At 48.9% G+C, this 18636-nt stretch overlaps 1 protein-coding gene across 1 annotated transcript in view; it reads left to right on the top strand.

Moving 5' to 3' along the window:
• Window positions 1–18636, top strand: part of PAPPA (pappalysin 1) — a 221432-nt gene that overhangs the window by 162173 nt on the left and 40623 nt on the right. Inside the window, exons 14-17 of the mRNA XM_016152350.2 lie at window positions 5919–6087; window positions 8295–8478; window positions 15474–15684; window positions 16368–16539. Of these exons, the coding sequence (XP_016007836.2) occupies window positions 5919–6087; window positions 8295–8478; window positions 15474–15684; window positions 16368–16539 (736 nt within the window). The remainder of the gene's footprint in view (window positions 1–5918; window positions 6088–8294; window positions 8479–15473; window positions 15685–16367; window positions 16540–18636) is intronic.

The raw sequence follows: 18636 nt of genomic DNA, 5'->3' as shown, positions 1-18636 counted from the left end.
GCCTCTATCTATCCTTATGGTTCTAATCAGAGATGGAGCAGTTTATTAAAAAAATCCAGTGGGCCTTGTGTTTAGACAGTTAACTTCCCTCCTTCCCTTTCCCCTTCCTTCCTTCCTTCCTTCCTTCTTTCCTTCCTTCCTTCCTTCCTTCCTTCCTTCCTTCCTTCCTTCCTTCCTTCCCCCTTCTTTCCTTCCCTCTTCCTTCTCCTTTCCCTTTTATATTTTGCATTTTTTCTTTCTCTACCTTAAACTCTTCCCACTTTCTCCATGCCAGCCCATCCAAAGATGACAGTTCTGGTAGGGAGCTAACTTTTCGAAGGCCAAATTTAGGAGGAAATAAAGTCTTCATTTGGCCAGATTAACTCCTTCTAACCAGGGTAGACTTCACAGTTGGAGCAAGGTGAGAAGTGAGGGGTGCCTACAGGTTGGAGCCAAGACTTCCTAGAGTCTGTGCACCGATAGAAGCCCATGCATGGAATACCCTCTTAGATGAATATGTGGGAATTCACGTATTAGATTTGGAGCCCAAAATGAAGCTGCTCATGGTCAGAGACCACGGGCCTCGGATCGCTGTCCACATGCTCACCCAGTGTCCCCGGCCCAAAGGGACCAGCCCCTCTCGGAACAGCTGCTGGGGGTCGCCGGTCTGGAATATGCCTGCAAACGGAACGGCTGTGCCTGAGCACGTGTGCGTCTTCGGCCGTCCCGGATACTGCCTGTCTCTCCAAACTGTCTAGCTCACAGCCCCATCAATGCGACAGAGTTCCTGCTTGCCTGCATCCCGGCCAGCACTTGAGATGATCAAAGCCTGTTGCTTCCCATTCCAGGGAGCTCTGTGAAATGACATCCTTCTGTGGTTTTGTCCTCATGAAACCAGGACCCCCGGAAGCTGAGGAGCCGTAAGAGATTCTGTGCTTCTGCTCCCTCATCTGAGGATGGGAAATCTAGGGTCCAGGCAGGGGAAGTGAGTTACCCGAAGTCACCCAGCTGTTAAGGGCAACACCGGCATTGGAATCCAGTTCTCGGGACTTCCAGGGCAAAGCTCTCGCCTCTTCGTCAGAGGTTTCAACACTGCTGTCCCGCAGGCCAGCCCAGGCCACAAGCCACCTGTGTTTGTTTGGCCCTCATTAGTTATTTTCTTTAATTACTTGCCAACAATTAAATATCAGAAGAGTTATATTTAAAAAACAGAATTCTTCCTCTTAAATACACCAGGGGTAGAAGCACCAGGCCCTCAGTCCCACTAGGCAATCTGGAGCTGACGTGGAGAACTGGTGCCGTGGCCGGACACGTGTCCTCTCGCCGGGTGCTCCCAGCATCCCCTGCCATTCTCATCGTCAGCCTGCACCCTGCGGGCCACTGGCCCTGCACCCCTACCCTGCACAACCTCTCCTCTGTTCCACCACATCACGGGCTTCTAAAATTCCAGGGCGGAAGAGCCTTTTAGGGTCGCTTCCCCCAGTCACCTCATTTCTGAGCACAAAGGTGAGCCCCCTGGGGGTAGTTCTGTGTGCATCTCATTTCCCAAGTGCCCCTGCAGCTTTCGTCCCAAGAGCATTTTCCCCTTCACTTTCCGGTGTCGAGCGTGCTGTGTTTTTTGCCGTCCCCGTCTGAGCAGATCAGAATGATTTGTAAACAACCTGCCCGTTATTATCTCCACTTCCCATGGCATAATTGCAGCTAAGGAGCAGGGCACCAGGGCTAAGCCATGAGTCGAGGGGCAGAGCCAGGAGAGGAGCTGTCGTCCACCCTTTAACTTCTGGCCTTCTCCAGCCTGGTTCTGGAATGACCCAAGTCTCCTCCGTGATGCATGCTTGGGGCCATTCCAATTGGGAGTGGAGCCTTGGCTGTCGGATAGCTTAAGGTTTTCCTTCCATATGGAACTTGAGTCTGTAAGTAAATAAAATATAGATAAAAAGAAAAAGAAAAGCAAATTCATAAGTATCCGATTATCTCCGCCTCCGGGGTGGGAGAGAGGTCTCCAGCTTTGCCCAGAAGTGAGAACTTCCTCCATAAATTACCGGTGTCCCTTACCCCATCCCTCTGATCAACCACGCCCCTCCCTGTCAGACAGTATATCTTCATTTTTCCTTTTTAAATTATCTTTATTGACTGTCCATCAGTGGCATGACATCCTACCCCCATTTATTTACTTATCTTTTTGACGAAGCCAGAGGCTTTTCTTTTGTTTTGCTTTCCTCGTCTTAATTTTTGTTTTTGCGTTTCAGAAATGACAGGGCTGTGTCGGGGAGTTATTTGGGAGGGGTAGTCGGGGCAATGTTTATCATTTTTCGGCAGTGTGTTCACATAACCCTTTCCAACTATCCAGAAAGCAAGCAAAGGAAGGAGCAAGGACTTGGGGGGACAGGCAGGCAGATCCTAGCTTGAATTCTGTCTACACAGAGTGCTTTTTCTCACAATTTAAACTCTCTCAGTCTCTTCGTCTTAGAAATGGGACTAATAATAGTACCTCAAGGAGTTATCATGAGGATGCAAATAAGACGATGCAGATAAAACACAGCAGCCAGTGCCTAGCACATAGTGCCGCCCTTCCCCTTTCATTCTGTTTTCAAGTCTGCAAGCCAGGTGCAGACCGATGTGCTGAAAAACTGGGGGTGCCTCACTCCCCCAAGTGTGTTCTGGAAGACGCTAGCCCTAAGAAACGTCCCATGAAAAACAGTCATCAGGCTTTGCAAAAGGGTGCGTGCCTTAGACTTTTCCGGAAATCTACAGTGTGCTTTAGGACACTCAGGATTCTGAGACGCCCACCATAAAGAGAGCTAACTGACTGGTCTCTTTAATCCAATGTCGCCTTATGCATGCGACCAGAGAACCTTTTCGGTCAGGTCACTCAGGTGTCCAGGGAGTGTTTTCCTTCTAGCACAGAAAGAACCATAGTAGATAGGCCGCCTTCCCACAGAGCTGAGTAGTTGCCAAAGCGTTGTTCAGTCACTGGCCTTTCTGTCCTGCAAACACGCTGAGCTGCAGCCTGACCTGGACCTTTGCACATGCTCCTGCCTCTGCCTGGAGCTCGCTGTGCCCCAGACCTTTGCGTGGCTGGTCCCTTCATTTCATCCAGGTCTCAGTGCAGACGTCCCCTCCTTACAGAAGCTTCCCCCGACCCTTCCATACATGAGATCCTGCCTTCCCCACCTAACAGTCGCCCTCTATAAATCCACCTTGTTTGGGGCCCTTACTGTAAGCCTCACTGTCTGAAATGGGCTTAAGTATTACACTTCTTGGGCACATGTCCTCGCTTCTCAAATACACAGGTGACAGGAATCTGACTGGTCCCCTTCACTGCTGTATCCCCAAAGTTTAGAACGGTGTCTGGTATGCAGCAAGGCCCCCAGGCAAAGTCTGCTGAATAGGTAAATGTGTGGCTGCACGTCACCCTGTTGATAATCTTGAGAGATAAATCGTTTTATTGCCTCCACTTTATAGATGAGGAAACCGAGGCTCAGGGTGTTTTATGACTATGCGAGGTCAAACAACTGACAAATGGCAGAGCTAGGACTGGAGCCCAGATTTGCCCAATTGCTCAGCTCTGTGCTTTCTCCATTCTAGGAACTCAAGTTTTTCAGTTTATTCTTTTCCTATAAGAAGAACAGTAATGTGCACAGAATGGGAGGGGAGGGGGTGGGCACTGTTCTTACTTTGTTGGCCCCAGAGCCCAGAGAAGCCTGGATCCCTTGTCTTTCGAAAGGGCTTGCAGAGTCCGCTGGGTTAGCATCACACGTGAGCCCAGGGGTGCCCTGGGAGTGCAGAGCGAGAACGGCCAGCCAGTCTGCAAGGCGTGGGTCAGAAGACCAGCTTGGGAGCTGGTAGCTTCCAGAGTAAATCTACTTAAATTGGAACCATGTGGCTGTTCCCCCAGCACTTACCCAATGTGAACAGATGCATTGTTTGGTGTCAGAGCCTTGTGCTGACGCCACAGTGACAGTCTCTCCATGGTCTCCGTGTGGCAACGTGGCACGAAGCCAAGGCTGTCAGGGGGCAGGGAGGAGGGCAGAGAATCGGAAGATCTCCATAAGTGTCACTTAATCTGCTCGCCCTGCCCTTCCAAAGGGGGTTATGTAGAGTGCAAAGCCCACGTCTCTGTGGAGTCTGAAACCTAAATCGAATGCTAGTTTTTTTCTGGGTATTTCAAAAAGTGAATTTCGTCGAATAGCAACAACAAAAAAGCGAATTTGCTTGTGATGCGTTTTGGAGGTTTTTAGCGCCTCCCCTCTGTCACCCCACTTGATTCCTCACCATACCTCTGAGCAGGGCACGGAGCCCTGAGTGGCCATGCTCCTGTAAAACCCTCGGCAGTGTCTCCTGAGACTGGCACCAAGAAAAACGTTGGGAACTCTTCTTAAGCTGGTTTGACTACCAGTTGCTTCCCCTGCCCGCCCCACCCCCACCCCTGCACTCCTCCTAGATAAAAACAAGAAAATGAGAGCCTCGAGGCTCTGGATACAGATCTAGCTATCTGTACCTATTAGACGCTTGGCAGGAGTTGGGTAGACAGAGGCACAGAGGCAAAAGTAAAAGAAAAATGGCCCCCCAGAAGCTTTAGTTTTCAGTGTTAGGGATCAACACCTCGACCTCCGTAAAATTGCAAGATGCCGCCACCATTTGTTTCTCACTAGTTAGGAGCCGTCTGCTACCTGCAAGGCATTTTTATTGCCAATGAGGAGAGTACCGAGGTGAGACGGGCAGTATCTCTACCTTCAGGGAAGTTCTAGTCCAGGTGTCGGGGTGAGGTTAACCACAAGGACTTTGGAGCCACGCATCTGGGTGGGAACTTCAGTAACTTAATCTCACTGGTCCCCGATTTTTCCAACTGTAAAATGAATAACACTTAGCTCATAGGTTGCGGTGAGGATGGAGTGAGCTCATGTATATAAGCAATCAATGAATCGTCGTGAATGTTACTGAGTGTTGGTGTAACTATAACACAAGGGGAAAAGGTCCCCAAGCATAAGGATGTCATGTTGTTTCCATTCGCGTCCCTGGGGACTAGCACACCTTCCAGCACTGGTGGGCACCCGGGGTCTGTGCTTTTCGTGCATGAAGCGAGACGCACCAGCATTAGAGAAAGGAGGTCAGAATGTCTACGGTGGGAGCTCACCTAGGGACAAAGGGAAAGTGTCCTGTAGAAATGTACACGCACCCGGGGACTTGAAGAATAGGTAGAATTCAAATTGGCAGGAAGATTGGAGCAGCAGCTGCAGCAACACGCAAGACATGCTTTCTGTGCAGCCTTACTAACAATTCATAAATCACCTTACAGTTTATTAAAGACTTCTACATTCGACACCTCAGTCGAGTCTGTGGGTCGGCTGAATTTGACACTACACAAGCTCAGAGAGGTGATGTACCTTGCTCATAGTTACGCAGCTTCTAGATAAGCTCTTCCAGAGCCTAGATTCATTAATAACAGTAGCTACTGTTCATGGAGTGCCTTTATAATTAAGTGCCAGGAATTCTGCTCTGTGCTTTTTTTCGGAATCCCCTCTGATTTAATTATCACGAGGACCCCTACCCTGCCCCCACCGAAGTGAATGCCATTATAAAATGTAAAGAGGCTTCATTCAACTCGGTGCCTGGCAGATAAGAAACACAGTGCATACTTCCTGTCATCGTGATGACCCCCGCCTCACAGATGGAAACACTGAGGCTCTGCAAGGTTTGTAACCTACGAAGCTTTCAGGTGCCCAGATTTGAACCACGGGTCACAACTTGTGTTCTTAATGATGAACTCTGACCATGGCTTCCAGAATTTTCCTCACCCAAGCCAGTTCCTCTTCCTCTCCTCAGTCTTGGCCTCCTGAGATTTCGAAGAGGGAGGCCATTGGCCTTTACCTTTCAGCTGGATCGCAGTGGCCCTCCAAGGAAGCGCCTTCTTACCCTCTCGTTTCTTCCCTCTCCAGCTGTGTGCACTTCGCATGTGAGGCCACTGACTGCCCGGAGCTGGCTGTGGAGAACGCTTCTCTCAACTGCTCCAGCAGCGATCGCTCCCACGGCGCCCAGTGCACCGTGAGCTGCCGGACGGGCTACGTGCTGCAGATACGGCGAGACGACGAGCTGATAAAGAGCCAGGTGTGTGCAGACGCTGGGCTCAGAGCCCCTCTCCAGCCCAGAAAGGCTGACCAGCTGTGGAATGTGTTCCCTGCTCTTTCTCCAGGCCTTAAAATAGTGCCGCCACATAATAGATACTCAATAAATATGTGTTGATTGAGCGAATCCTTGATCTAGAATTTCTAAGGTAATGATTTCTGTGCACAGTAGTGTTCAACACTACATGAATCAGAGTCTGTGTAGGTCGCCAGTCAGCGTTTTGAATGTAACCTTTACAGTCAGAACTTCTCTACAATTGAATGGGCTGTTTTAGAAAGAGGTCAGCTTTCTGTCATTGAGGTGTTCATTCATTCACTTAAATGAATGCGTCACAGAACATCTGTCCACTGGGAACCAGAGGCTATGCTGGATGCTAGAAGGGAAAAAAAGTCACTAAGATAAACCTAGCTCTCAAGGAGCTGAGTGACTCGTGATGGAGGAGCAGACAGTGAGTGAGTAATGACCACGGGGAGGGATAAGCTCTGTGGAGGGAAGTGTAGGGTGTTGTGAAAACACAGGAGGATTCGAGGGAAGTGCCCTGGGAGAAACGGCATGAAAACTGAGAATTGGATGGCCAGGCAAAGGGGTGTGGTTTGGGGAGCGGGAAGAAAGCAGTGCTCTGGGCATGGGCAGGAATAGTGTGTGGATGCCCATTGGTGAGAAAAAGCGTGCCACAGACATTTCTTCTTCCAAACTCACCTAAGCAGTGAGGCCGGAGGGGCAAACATGTCTGCCGGTGGGAGGCCCTGTTAGTTTGGTCAGGAAGTTTGAGGTTTATCTTTTGGGCAACAGGGAGCTGTTGAAGGAAGTGACCTGGGCTGATCATAGTGGACAAAGGTCCTTCTGGCTGCCCACTTGGGTGTGGCTTGGAGACTGGCGGTAATAATAGCAGCAGGGAGAGCCCTCAGGAAGTCATCGGAAGAGGTCAGGGAAGAGGGACGTGTCCTGGCTGAGGGGAGTGGCAGTGAGTGGCTTTGACATGTGGCAGAATGTTGCTTCAGCTGGATGTTTCTGTGGGGTCCTAGATGGGCATGGGGAGTGGGTAAGGTGGCAGTGAAGCCCTGAGGTTTGAGGATTAAGAGCTCTGTCGCTGGACGTGGCCTTTCCCAGGGCCGCGCCAACACAACTTCACCTTCATGCGATAAACACACAGGGCATGCTCCTCGTTTCTGGGAACACCTATTTGTTCAGACCTTCTGGAAGCTCTCGCTTGCTTGTCTTAGACACCTTCTTCCGTGTGTCAGACATGGCGGGACTGAACTCCTGCGGAAACAATTAGGCTGTTTTGGCAGAGAGGGATCTGTATTCCCTTTGATGTGTGCTTAAGAGGGGGAAAATGTCCTTTGCTTTTAAAACCCCAGATCGACATTTGGCATCCCTAAGCCCCTGAGATTTGGCGGCCTCCTCCTTGAATGGAAGCCCCCGGGCAGGGAGGACCGCACCTCCCTTGGCTCTGGAGCACGGCCTCGCCCTTCTACCCTAGCAGCCCTGCCATCTTCCTGTTTGCTCCGGATCTCTGCCGACCCTTTGTCCATTTCCAGTCGTGTTCCTTCTTCACATCTACCCCTCTTCACTATTAAACCATTACACTGCAGAGTAGGGAGTGGTTCCTAGAACAATCTTTGGATTCAATGCCAATGGGAGAACCCAGATAAGGAAAGGGACTTGCCCGTGGTCTCACAGCACAGAGGACCAACATCCGGGTCTCCGAGATCCCAGGGCAATGCCCACTCTCTGCAGTAAGTTCCCGGTAACCTCCTCCAGAACCAAGAAAAGATACAAAGATCTATAGCCAGTGTCCCACGCTGTGCCATGTTTCAGAGGCTATTTCATGGAAGAAGCATGATGCCCCAGAGGTCTCTGGGTCTCAAGGTTCTCATCAATACAATGGAAGGATGACCTGGAGACTCTACAGCTATCAGTTAAGAGAACATTCTTTGGGTTCAATTCCTACTTCTCCTCATTCCAGCTGTGTAACTGGGAGATAATCACTTAATGTCTCTGAGCCTCAGTTTCTGCATCTATAAAATGGGAACTGAAATACCTAATTCATAGAGTTGTTGGGGCCATTAAAAGTGAGCTACAGTTAAATGTGAAGCATCGGTCTCCTGGTGCCCAGACGAGACTCTGAGCTGTAGCCTGGGGGCCACGGTCTGCCACAACTCACTGTGCCCACCTCTTCCTTCTAGACGGGACCCAGGGTCACCGTGACCTGCACTGAGGGCAAGTGGAACAAGCAGGTGGCATGTGAGCCTGTGGACTGTGGCGTCCCGGAGCAGCATCATGTCTACGCCGCCTCCTTCTCCTGCCCTGAGGGCACCACCTTTGGCAGCAAATGCTCCTTCCAGTGTCGTTACCCGGCGCAGTTGAAAGGTACGGAGGCCCTTTGGCTCGGCTTGCCCCGTCCCCGTCCCCGCTTCCTCGGTGGAAAGTCCAGAGGCTGCTTTCAGGCTCTCCGTCTGGGTCTCAAACACCCTACGTTGGGTGGATTTTATCTGGGCTCCTGATTTCTTTCCACTGATTACACTAATTAAAACTCCCCTGCTGGGCAGCTCAGGAAAAAAGCAGAGTGTGGACAAGTATGACAATGAGCAATGGAATGCCCTCCAAGATCTTGTAGATTTTGCTAAATGAAAAGAGAGAGAAAGGAAGAGAGGGAGGAAAGGAGGAAGAAAGGGAGGAAAAGAAGATTAAAAGAAAATAACATTTGGAACTGATGCGATTAGTTCACTGACTGTGGTTAGGGCCCAGTAAGCCTAAAAGGTATCATTCCCATTATCACAGGGTAGGAATTGTCCAAGGCCACCTTATAAGTGGTGGGATTCATATTGGAGCCAGGTTTTGTCTTTCTCCAGAGCCAAATGCTGCTCTTTAAGAAAAGTTAGCTGGGGAACAAGGAGCCCCTTTGGGTAGTAAGCCTTTGCTAGCATCTCCTGGGCTGGGCTCTCATAGTATTAGAATGTAAATAAGAAGTGATTTGTGAAGGTAACAAAGAGGCTGCATTTTGGAAATGATTGAGGGGCTGGCCTGGGTGTCCTAGAATGTCAGGACTAGAAGGGTTCTTAGAACTGAGCAGGAACAACTGATTATTGGAAAGATGGTGAAATTGGGGTCCAGTGAGAGGAGGAATTTTGTACAAAAATCACAGTGCAAGTTAACAATGCTATCAGGATAAATGCTCTTGGCTTCTGAGAGTATTGAGTTTGACATTATACCCAGTTCTCAGAGGTGCCAGGACCCTTTGTTTGGTTCATCAGAGGAAACATCATCCCTTTATCAGATACCCAGAGTGATATCTCACTCAAGCACAGATGCCATTTGGGGGTCCATCATTCTGCAGAGTGTGCGAGAGTAGACTTCTGTTGGGTGTGGAGGCTTTCGAGGGAGGTATATAAATTCACTCAAGCTTAGAGGTAATATTATGTATTCATGAGTCTCAGGCATTTTGATGGTCAGAGAGGGTCAACAGTTCCCCCAGATTTTCAAGGGGATACAGAACTTCAAAAGATTCCTGGACTCGAATCTCTACAAGGTATTGGTTGTGTCGAACTCCTTTTAACATTGCTGTCAGCAAACTCAGGACCCGCACAGAGTAAGACTCAATAAACCTATTGACTAAATGGCTGGGTGAATTGATGACAGTAACACCGCAAGAAATATTTCTTTTACGAAATGAACGAAAGTCAAAATAATCTCACTAAACTGCCCCAAAAGAAAAGCAGAAAGAACTTGGGAGATGCATCCCTTAGGTTCCCTCATTTTTAACCTAAGATGATTTGAATTAAAAAAAAAAAAAAAACAGCTGTAGGCAGTTCATTTGAGCTACTATAAAGATTTGATCTCAGCAAGGTGAAGAGACCAGTGGAAATTGCAAACTCTTCCATTTTTTCAGGCTATCTGAGCCCTTCACTTGGTCGCATTTGCCCAGAGGTTTGTGCGTTAATAACTCCAGACCAGGAACTCACACCTCTCCTCTCAATCAGAGGCTTTTGGGAAAGGGATGTGTATTAATTAGCGTTGGTTATTACAACCTTCACTGTGGCTAATAATAATCCTTCATCAAAGTGATTCGGACTCTCCTGCCTTTGCTTCTCTGCAGACTGTAGTTAGTGTGTGTATGTGTGTCGGGGGGAGGCCCCAGGAAGACCATCATTTTGATGGCTGTTGATCCCAACTTGCTCTTCCCTTAAGAATACAGAGAAGAATCTCCCCATTGGCCACACTGACCTTCTGGGACCCTCTGGCACTTCATGCACCTTGTTTTCTAGCATCATCTGGTGATCAGATTCCAGGTCGGTTGCCTCTGCTCGGATCCACTGGCAGCAAGCACCGGCGAAGGTCCCGAGCTTATTAGTGCCTCCCTTCCCGAGCCACGAAGTGAAAAACTGATCAAAACAATTTTCTCCCCATTATTTCATTTATTTCCCTTTCCTCCTTTCCTCCCTTTGTTTTTCTTTCCCTTGCAATATAGTTTAAAGCAAAATGAGCACTAGCTTTAGAATCAGAAGGACCAGGATTCTGCTCCTGGCTCTGCTCCAGCTGTTTGATCTTAGGCAAGCCATTGCACATCTCTAAGCCTCATGACCTTCATTTATAAAATAAGCTCAGGAGTGCCCATTGACGGGTCAGATTGAGCAGGAAAAGAGATGGCATGTGTAAAATGCCAGAGCCAGAGAACGTGCTCGGTAAATACACATCTTCTCCAAGAGGCCTTGTGAGGACCTGTGCGGTGGCTGCTCTCCCAGCCCCTGACCTGTTTGTCCCATGGAGGCCTTCGTCCTTGGAGCTGTGCAGACATGCTCCAGCCTCCTTGTTCCTTCCAGGACCTGGAGGTTAGTGTCACTGGATGAGCAGCCACCACCTAGGACAAGCAGTCGCATGTAGACCCTGGGAACCTGGTGTAACACAGCACTGCACACCCACTTGCTTCTTACATTCCAAGTGAATTTTTCTTGACTCTGACTTCAATTCCAAGCCCTCTTCAAGATGTAATGAAAAATATCCCGAGAATTCATGGCCTTAGAATCACTTCTGCCAAGGTCCTTTATCAAATGAACACTATAAGCCTACAAAAATGCATGAGGAAAAACAAATATTCTCAAGTTAAGAAAAAAAAAAAACAACTTCAAAATCAAAATCATAAATGTTTAATGGAATGGCTAAAACTGCAACATTACTTATATCACCTCAACTCAACCACGTTAGATGCACTCGATATCGACTATGGAGTGGGGTTTCTAAAGCGAGCCAGCTCTCATCCTGCAGAGATCTTTTTTAAAAGCCTGCTTTATCCTCTGGCTCTTGTTGTCTTTTCTAGTTCAACTTTGCCTCTCTAACCTGAGATTTAAAACTCAGTCTCTTCACTAGTTTCCATAAGATACCCAATACCATCACGCGCTGTCCGATTTTTTAGACTTTACTGAAGATAGGGACATGAGCTGAGAGGACCGGAAGTGGCCTCATCTTACAGTCCCCAGCACTTAACCTTCTTGCTTGTCCTCAGCTCTTTTCTTGACCCCTTACCTTGTCACTTCCGAACCATGCCATGACCCCTCTAGGAATTCTCAGATTCTCTCTCCCCTGTCAGGCAGTGACCCTTCCATCTTTCTTAGAAGCAGACAGCCGGAAGGACTCAGCTTTATTCCATGGGTCTTTCCAGGCATCTTTCATACAAGCCCTAAAAGGGTTGTTTCACCTTATCACCCTAGTGTTTTAGAGACAGCAGGGTCTAGGACCTCACTGGGTCCAAACCACTATCTGCTCTTTTTCCTTCTGCCTCTCCTTCCACTGTAACTTCTATCTGATTCTTACCAAAAGCAATGAAACCAAATGTCTTCCCAAGTCCGCCAGTGCCAGCCTTTGGCTGACGCAGCCCCCTGAATGCTTGTTATCGTTCCAATCCAGCTAGCTGCATTTTTGTTTTCTCAAAACAATACAGTGGCCAATATGTAGCTTTTCACATCCCAAAATGTTAGAGCTGGACAAGAACTCGATACAGCTTTGGTTTAGGGCCAGAAAGGTGAGTTGACTTGTTCAAGGTCACAGGCAGATACGTAATATGTCATGCACATAACAAATAGATATTGAGGGCCTCCCATGTGTTTGGCACTAGGCTATTGCTAGTAATAAAAGAACACATAGGATGCAGTCTCTGGCATTAGGATGTGGGCAATGCCAACACCAGGTATGAGGTACTTAGAAAACCAGACCATAGGTCTCCTGGCATTTTATTTCTTGTATTCTGCTCTAGGTTAATTTCAGTCTTAAAGGCAATCCCAAAGAGAATTGGTCTTCTGGTTAATCTTTTCAATTAAATAATACAAATAGGCATATCTCTTTTGACAGCGCGTTTAGTTATTTTACTATTCATTAGAGATTAAAGTTTCCTTAGGCACATTTGGAGATGGGCTGAGCAAGACTTATTTTGCTAACTTCAAAAGATGAACCAAAGGTCAGCTTCACATAACCCTTTGGGGGCCAGCCTCTGACACCAGCACTCTTCCCCCCAGGCTCAGAAATGCCATCACCAGGTGTCCTGAGTCATGTTCCCCTAGGAATCGCACAGGTAGGGGAGTGAGAAAGGGAGGCATGGAAGTGACAGATGCATCTAAGCTCTCTTCGAAAGCCAACTGCCTATGTGGGGCACCACAGCACAGTTCCTCTGAAGAACAGGGGAGAATATTCCTCAGAGCCGTTGCGACTCTAGAAACAGGCATGATAATCCGCCAACCCCATCACTGGTTGGGTGCTACCTCCAGGGGCATTGACATCACAGGACTGTGAGCTTGCCTTGCATGCAAGTGGAGCAGGCATCTATGACCAGAAGGAAGGGTCTCCGACAGGGTTGCAGGGGCGGTAAGCATCCTTCGGAGTATAGAAGTCAGTGCCAAGGGGATGCAGGCAAGGCAGGCTCAGCATGTGTCACACCCTACTTTCTTCCAAGCCACATGGTGGATGCACAGCAGTGGCTACAGCTGGAGCACGGAAGTACCGATTCTGTGTAGTTCAGCGTCTGTGTCTCCTGGATTTTGTTCGTTGTGGGCTGGGGGCATGTCCATGGTCCTGAATCATTAGTTCCTGCTTTAACATGGTTCTTCTTTTGACTGGGGTACAGGGCGAACTCCTATTTACCCTCTCCCAGAATTTACATTTCCAGTTGCATTTTCTCTCTTGATGAACATTTTGCAATTTTTATGTTATCTTGCCACAACAAAAGAACTGCGACTTTCACTACAAAATTTACAATTCGCATAGCTGATACGGTATACTCTTGAGTCCCAACTCTTTATCCATAGATATTTTATCTTTCTTGGGGATTAAAAAAAAAAAATTTAGAGAGGGCATTCTCCCCATACCTTTTATAACTCCCCTTCCCCACTAAGCTTTCACTATGCTCGGGCACCCGAAAACACTACCCCCATCACAAAGGCAATTCAAAAAGCAGTTTGTAGTCTCTGATGTCCTGGAAGCCACTGCTTTTATGGAGGCCAGATGAATCATCCTTCCACACCCTTTATTGCTTTTACTCGATGTAGAAATATCTGTAGTTTGTTTTGCAGTATCGCAGTTTATCAACACGAAATCCTCTATGGGGTGCACAGACACTCAACTGTCCTGTGCTCGCTCAGTGAATCACACTGACAGCAGGAGGAAGACGACAGCGAATGGGGGGGGCGGAGAAGCGGGGGGGGGGGGGGAGAAGCAGAGGAGCCGGCCCACAATTCCACGGTGCTCTGTCTGTTTTTCCCTGCCGTATTTCTCTCCACAGGACTGAACCACCTTATAGCGCACTAAAAAATTGACTTCGTGGTATAATTTATTGTGTTCCTCCCCTTCCCATTAAAATATAAGTTTCAAGAGGTCAGGGTTCAAGGTTTTGTTTGTTTGTTTGTTTGTTTGTTTGTTGTTTTAAATTTTGTCCCAACACAGAGAAGAGCAGCTGGCACATAGCAAGCAGAAATAGATGCTTGCTGAATAAATGAAGGCTTCTGTGCAACTCGCACCGTCCTTTTAGATCTACTAATGGAGTCAAAAGGTTAGGGAGAAGGGAGAAAACGAGGAAGGATGGATGGGAAGAAGGCAAGAGGGAGTGGAGCGAGTAAAGAATTTGACAGCACACTTCTGGAGACTTTTCATAAATGTTGTTTTATTTTATCTCACCACCACGAGAGGCAAGAGCAATTGTTTTCTCTCTGTAGTTAGGAGAGTTGGGTAACAAGGACTCTGGTGAGTTTATATAGCCAACTTCTCATTAAAAAAAAAAAAAAACATCTTTGTAGTTACACAAAATTGGTTCTAAACTTCAGTTTTGTCATTTATGAATTATGAGAACTTGGGCAAGTCACGTCACTCTCTGGGTCTCTATTTCCAAACACGAAGCATCACACTATGCGCCCTGCTGTGAGAATGAAGGAGACGGCACATCAAAAGCACTCAGGATGTAGTAAATGTCAGTTTCGTCCTTATCACTCCACCCCACCGACCTGAAATCAGACCTTCCAGCTCCCAAACCCCAGAGCCTCCCACGTATTTCCAGCCCTGGCTGTCAACACCATTCAGTAATAACCAGGAAGGAGAGAGCTTGATTGAGAAACTCGAGTTTTAGGTCCATTTCTAATTGTCTTGGGGAGGTTTGGGGCAGGCCGTGTCGATAATATATGACCTGGCAGTGAAAAGCCTAACTCTCCGTGTTTTACTTTTATTTGCAACGGTCCCCATCAGGCCAGCTTCCCGAAGGCAGTCAGCACGTCTGTCAGAGCTGGCACGGGCTGCGGGGGAAGTGCTGCTCTCTCAGCTGCTTTGGCAAAGCTTCACTCACTGGGGCCTGAAAAGGAAGTCAGGCCTTCAGATACCACAGTGCTGTCACTTCCAGGCACGAGGGGAGCTAGGATAAATGCAGGGGTGCAGGGCTCAGGGAGGCGCGGCGGCCCGAGGTCACGGAGCACACGGATATCAAGGCTTTGAGTAGGTTCTGATAGGAGCTTACACTCTCAGTTATTCGAAGGCAAGTACTTTCGTGTGTGAGCCCAGGTGTCCTCCTGGCAGAGCAAGGAGGATGGTGGTTGGAAGGAGTGTGATGGTCTTTCTTCTATGACGTATACGAGGCTCAGAAGCGGAGGTCAGGAGTCTTGAATTTGAATTCACTGTGCACGGGGGATAAGTCACTTCCCAAGCTGGATCTCCTCTTCTCCCACGGCCGCTCTCTTATTGTCTCTAGGTTCCTCAGTGGTAAGGGAAAGTGTCTGGAATTACGTGTGGACAATCCTCTGGTGCTTGGCTTAAGTCCAGGCAGCTCGCGAATCAGCTTGGCTCTCGGAGTCCCTCCGCCCCGTCCCCATCTGCTAACCCTGCCGGTCCGTGTCCTCCAGGCAACAACAGCGTCCTGACCTGCATGGAGGACGGGCTGTGGTCCTTCCCGGAAGCGCTGTGCGAGCTCATGTGCCTGGCTCCACCCCCAGTGCCCAACGCGGACCTCCAGACCGCCCGGTGCCGAGAGAACAAGCACAAGGTGGGCTCTTTCTGCAAGTACAAGTGCAAACCTGGATACCATGTGCCCAGCTCCTCTCGGAAGGCGAAGAAGTAAGTGGGGCCGCAGGTGCACACCCACGGGTTCTGGGCGGCAGGAGAGCCGGGCCCGGCTTTCTGATTAGAACGAAGTGCTCAGGTCTCTGCCAGAGGCACTATTCACCATCTATCCCATTCTGTCCTGTGAGAATCTAGAAGGGCATTGTTAATAACTGCCTGCTGGCTCTGTGACCTCAGGCAAGCGACTTCACTTCTCCAGGCCTCTGTTTTTCAACAATTAGATGAAGATGGCAGTAAGTGACCACACAGGAATGTTATGAAGGACAGATGAAGATATGTACGTAAAGTGCTCGTGAGGTGCCTGGCACATAGTTATTTGTTCAGTAAGTGGTGGGCGTTCCTGTTGCCAGAGTGCCAGCACCCATCAGGGCACCCGGGCAGGAAGGGGGAGGACCGGGACTAGCAGGGCTTGGATTGTATTCCAGTCCACATGTAAGTACGAGGAAGTCTGGAACTCTTGCATGCCCCTGTTGGAGGAGTTCCATGAATGGGTTTTCCTTAGTCCCTACACATGCCCATCACCCAACAGGGCAGGCGGGGAATCCAGAAAGGGAAATGGAAATGGGAGTCTGGGCGATTCCAGAGAAGCTTGGGGGTGGGGGTGCGTGTTTTAGTTTAGGGCACAAGTCTAGCCATCGGGACCTTGAGATGTCTCTTCTTTTATCTCTTCCTTGAAGACGGGCCTTCAAGACTCAGTGTACCCAAGACGGCAGCTGGCAGGAGGGAGCCTGTGTTCCTGTGACTTGTGACCCACCTGCGCCGAAGTTCCATGGGCTCTACCAATGCACTAATGGCTTCCAGTTCAACAGCGAGTGTAGGATCAAGTGCGAAGACAGCGATGCCACCCAGGTGAGACTCCTTGAACTCGAGATCAACACTTTCGTCCCTCTCCTTTCCGCTTATCAAAGACCAGCCTATATTTTAAGAACTGCTTTAAGGACTACTTTCTACGAATGCCAGAATTGGCTAATGGCGACATCACCAATGCCAAATTTAAGAAACTGGATTCTAATGACCTTCTCTCTAATCTCTCTGGGCCTCGCTTTCCTTCCTGTAACACCATATTTTAGTTGTTTAGGGATTCTTAGCTTTGAAAAATTTTAGTGGTGGAACCCTTATGAAGCAAATCATATATGGAATCCCAGTGTCTGGACCCGATCAAAGTTAGGTCACTCTGATAGGCGTGACCAAGGTTGTTTCCCCAACTTTCTACCACCATCCCACTATACTGGTCCTTGAAATATGTAAGATCACACGACTACCACTATCTTAAGACATAAGTTGGATCCTCTAGCATAAATAGAAAGGGAGTCATATTTTGACTAGAGGTGCAATTTTGAGAATACGATGGAAAAGAAGGAAGAAGAGAAGATGACAAGGATTAAATTTTATCTTAATCCACATAGATGTGAGAGAAAGCCCGATACTCCTGCTTATCCTTGCTGGAGTTCTGTGAATGAATTTTCCTTAATCCTTACACATCCCCACTTCCTTAATAAGACGTGTGGGAAATTGAAAAAGGGAAGAGAAATGAGAAGCCAGCTGGCTCCGACGAAGACCAAGGTTCATAAGGAGCTCCGCCTTGACAGACCCGACCGGTTAGGGCTTGCTGCACCACGCTGCACGTCTCTCGAGTGTGCAAGGATCTTCATCCAGGTGCGGCCAGAGTTCAGCCAGCTGTGCCCGGTGCAGGTCTCACCCTCAGCCAGTCCTTACTGGTTGTTATCGGTCGTGCCAAATACCGGGTACCAGCACACCACCATCCTCACCTCCTCTCACTCCTGCTTCCCACACCCAAACGACTAGCAAGTTCTACCCATTCTCCTTCTGAGACACCTCCCGAAGCTGCTGTTCTCTGTCTCTAATGCCACCACTCCATCTCAGGCCACCAGCATCCCTTTCCTGTGCCGCCACATGGCTTCCTGATCTCCCTGCTTCCTTGCGTCTCTCCAGTGCAGTGTCTACATTTCCGCCAGACTGGTTTGCTTAGCGCATAAATCAGATCGTGACATTTTCCCGGCTTACGGCCCTTGTGAACTAGGGACTTGCCTCTCAGGACAAAATCTCAAGTCCTCAGGGTGGCATTCAAGACCTCGCTCCCATTACCAGTGAGGTGACTCTTTCCTCTGCATTCTCTATTAATCCAGCTACCTCCCTCCTAACCACCCTTCACAATTCAGCTCAGGCACCCCTTCCTCCACGAACCCTTTCATGATGATCCTTCCACTGTTGGGCTCAGTGTCCCTCCTCAGGGGACCCCTTCCAAGCATCGGACACCGTGCTCCATAATTCCTGCTATACCCCTCCCCCAGCCTGTGACCACACCTTTCTTCTTCCCTGTGATTTCAGCGCTTGGGGCAGTGCCAGGCACCGAGTAGGGGCTCAGGAAATGACAGGGCCTGAGAAAGAGCTGCAGTGAGCAACCGGACCAATCTCCCCGTTTTCTAGTTCAGGAAACGAAGGTTCAGAGAAGTCACTCAACCACCCAAGGTGACAGACACGGCTGGTGTCGGCTGAGTCAGAATCAGAACCCAGGTCCCCCCAACTGTGGACGGACTGAATCCGATAGGTACTACCTGAAAATCCTTGTTGGTGTACGCTCATGGATGTCTGTGTACCCGAGTCATTCCCATCCCTGCCTGCCAGGGAAGGAGAAGCCCGTGCTGGAACAAGCAAAGGCCAGAGATTACCACGGCCTCACGCAGGCTGATCAGCTTCCCTCTCACTCCCTTACATAAAACTGTTGCTAACAGTTACCCCGACTACTGAGCCAAATAATATTCTGGCCGTGGTCATGTTATCAAACTGAAACCCAGTCTGCCTGGGGCTTGCCAAGTACCTTTCATGGCCAGTTTGCATTTAAAGGAGAGGAAAATGTAAATTTATCAAGAAACTCGAGCAGTTCTGTTTGGCAGCCGGCGGAGAGGCTAGACGCAAAGGAGCAGG

The sequence above is a fragment of the Rousettus aegyptiacus genome, unplaced genomic scaffold (assembly GCF_014176215.1).
Source record: "Rousettus aegyptiacus isolate mRouAeg1 unplaced genomic scaffold, mRouAeg1.p scaffold_m13_p_3, whole genome shotgun sequence".
NCBI lineage: Eukaryota > Metazoa > Chordata > Mammalia > Chiroptera > Pteropodidae > Rousettus > Rousettus aegyptiacus.
Note: the sequence above shows the minus strand (reverse complement) of the source record. Positions and strands in the feature narration are given on the sequence as shown.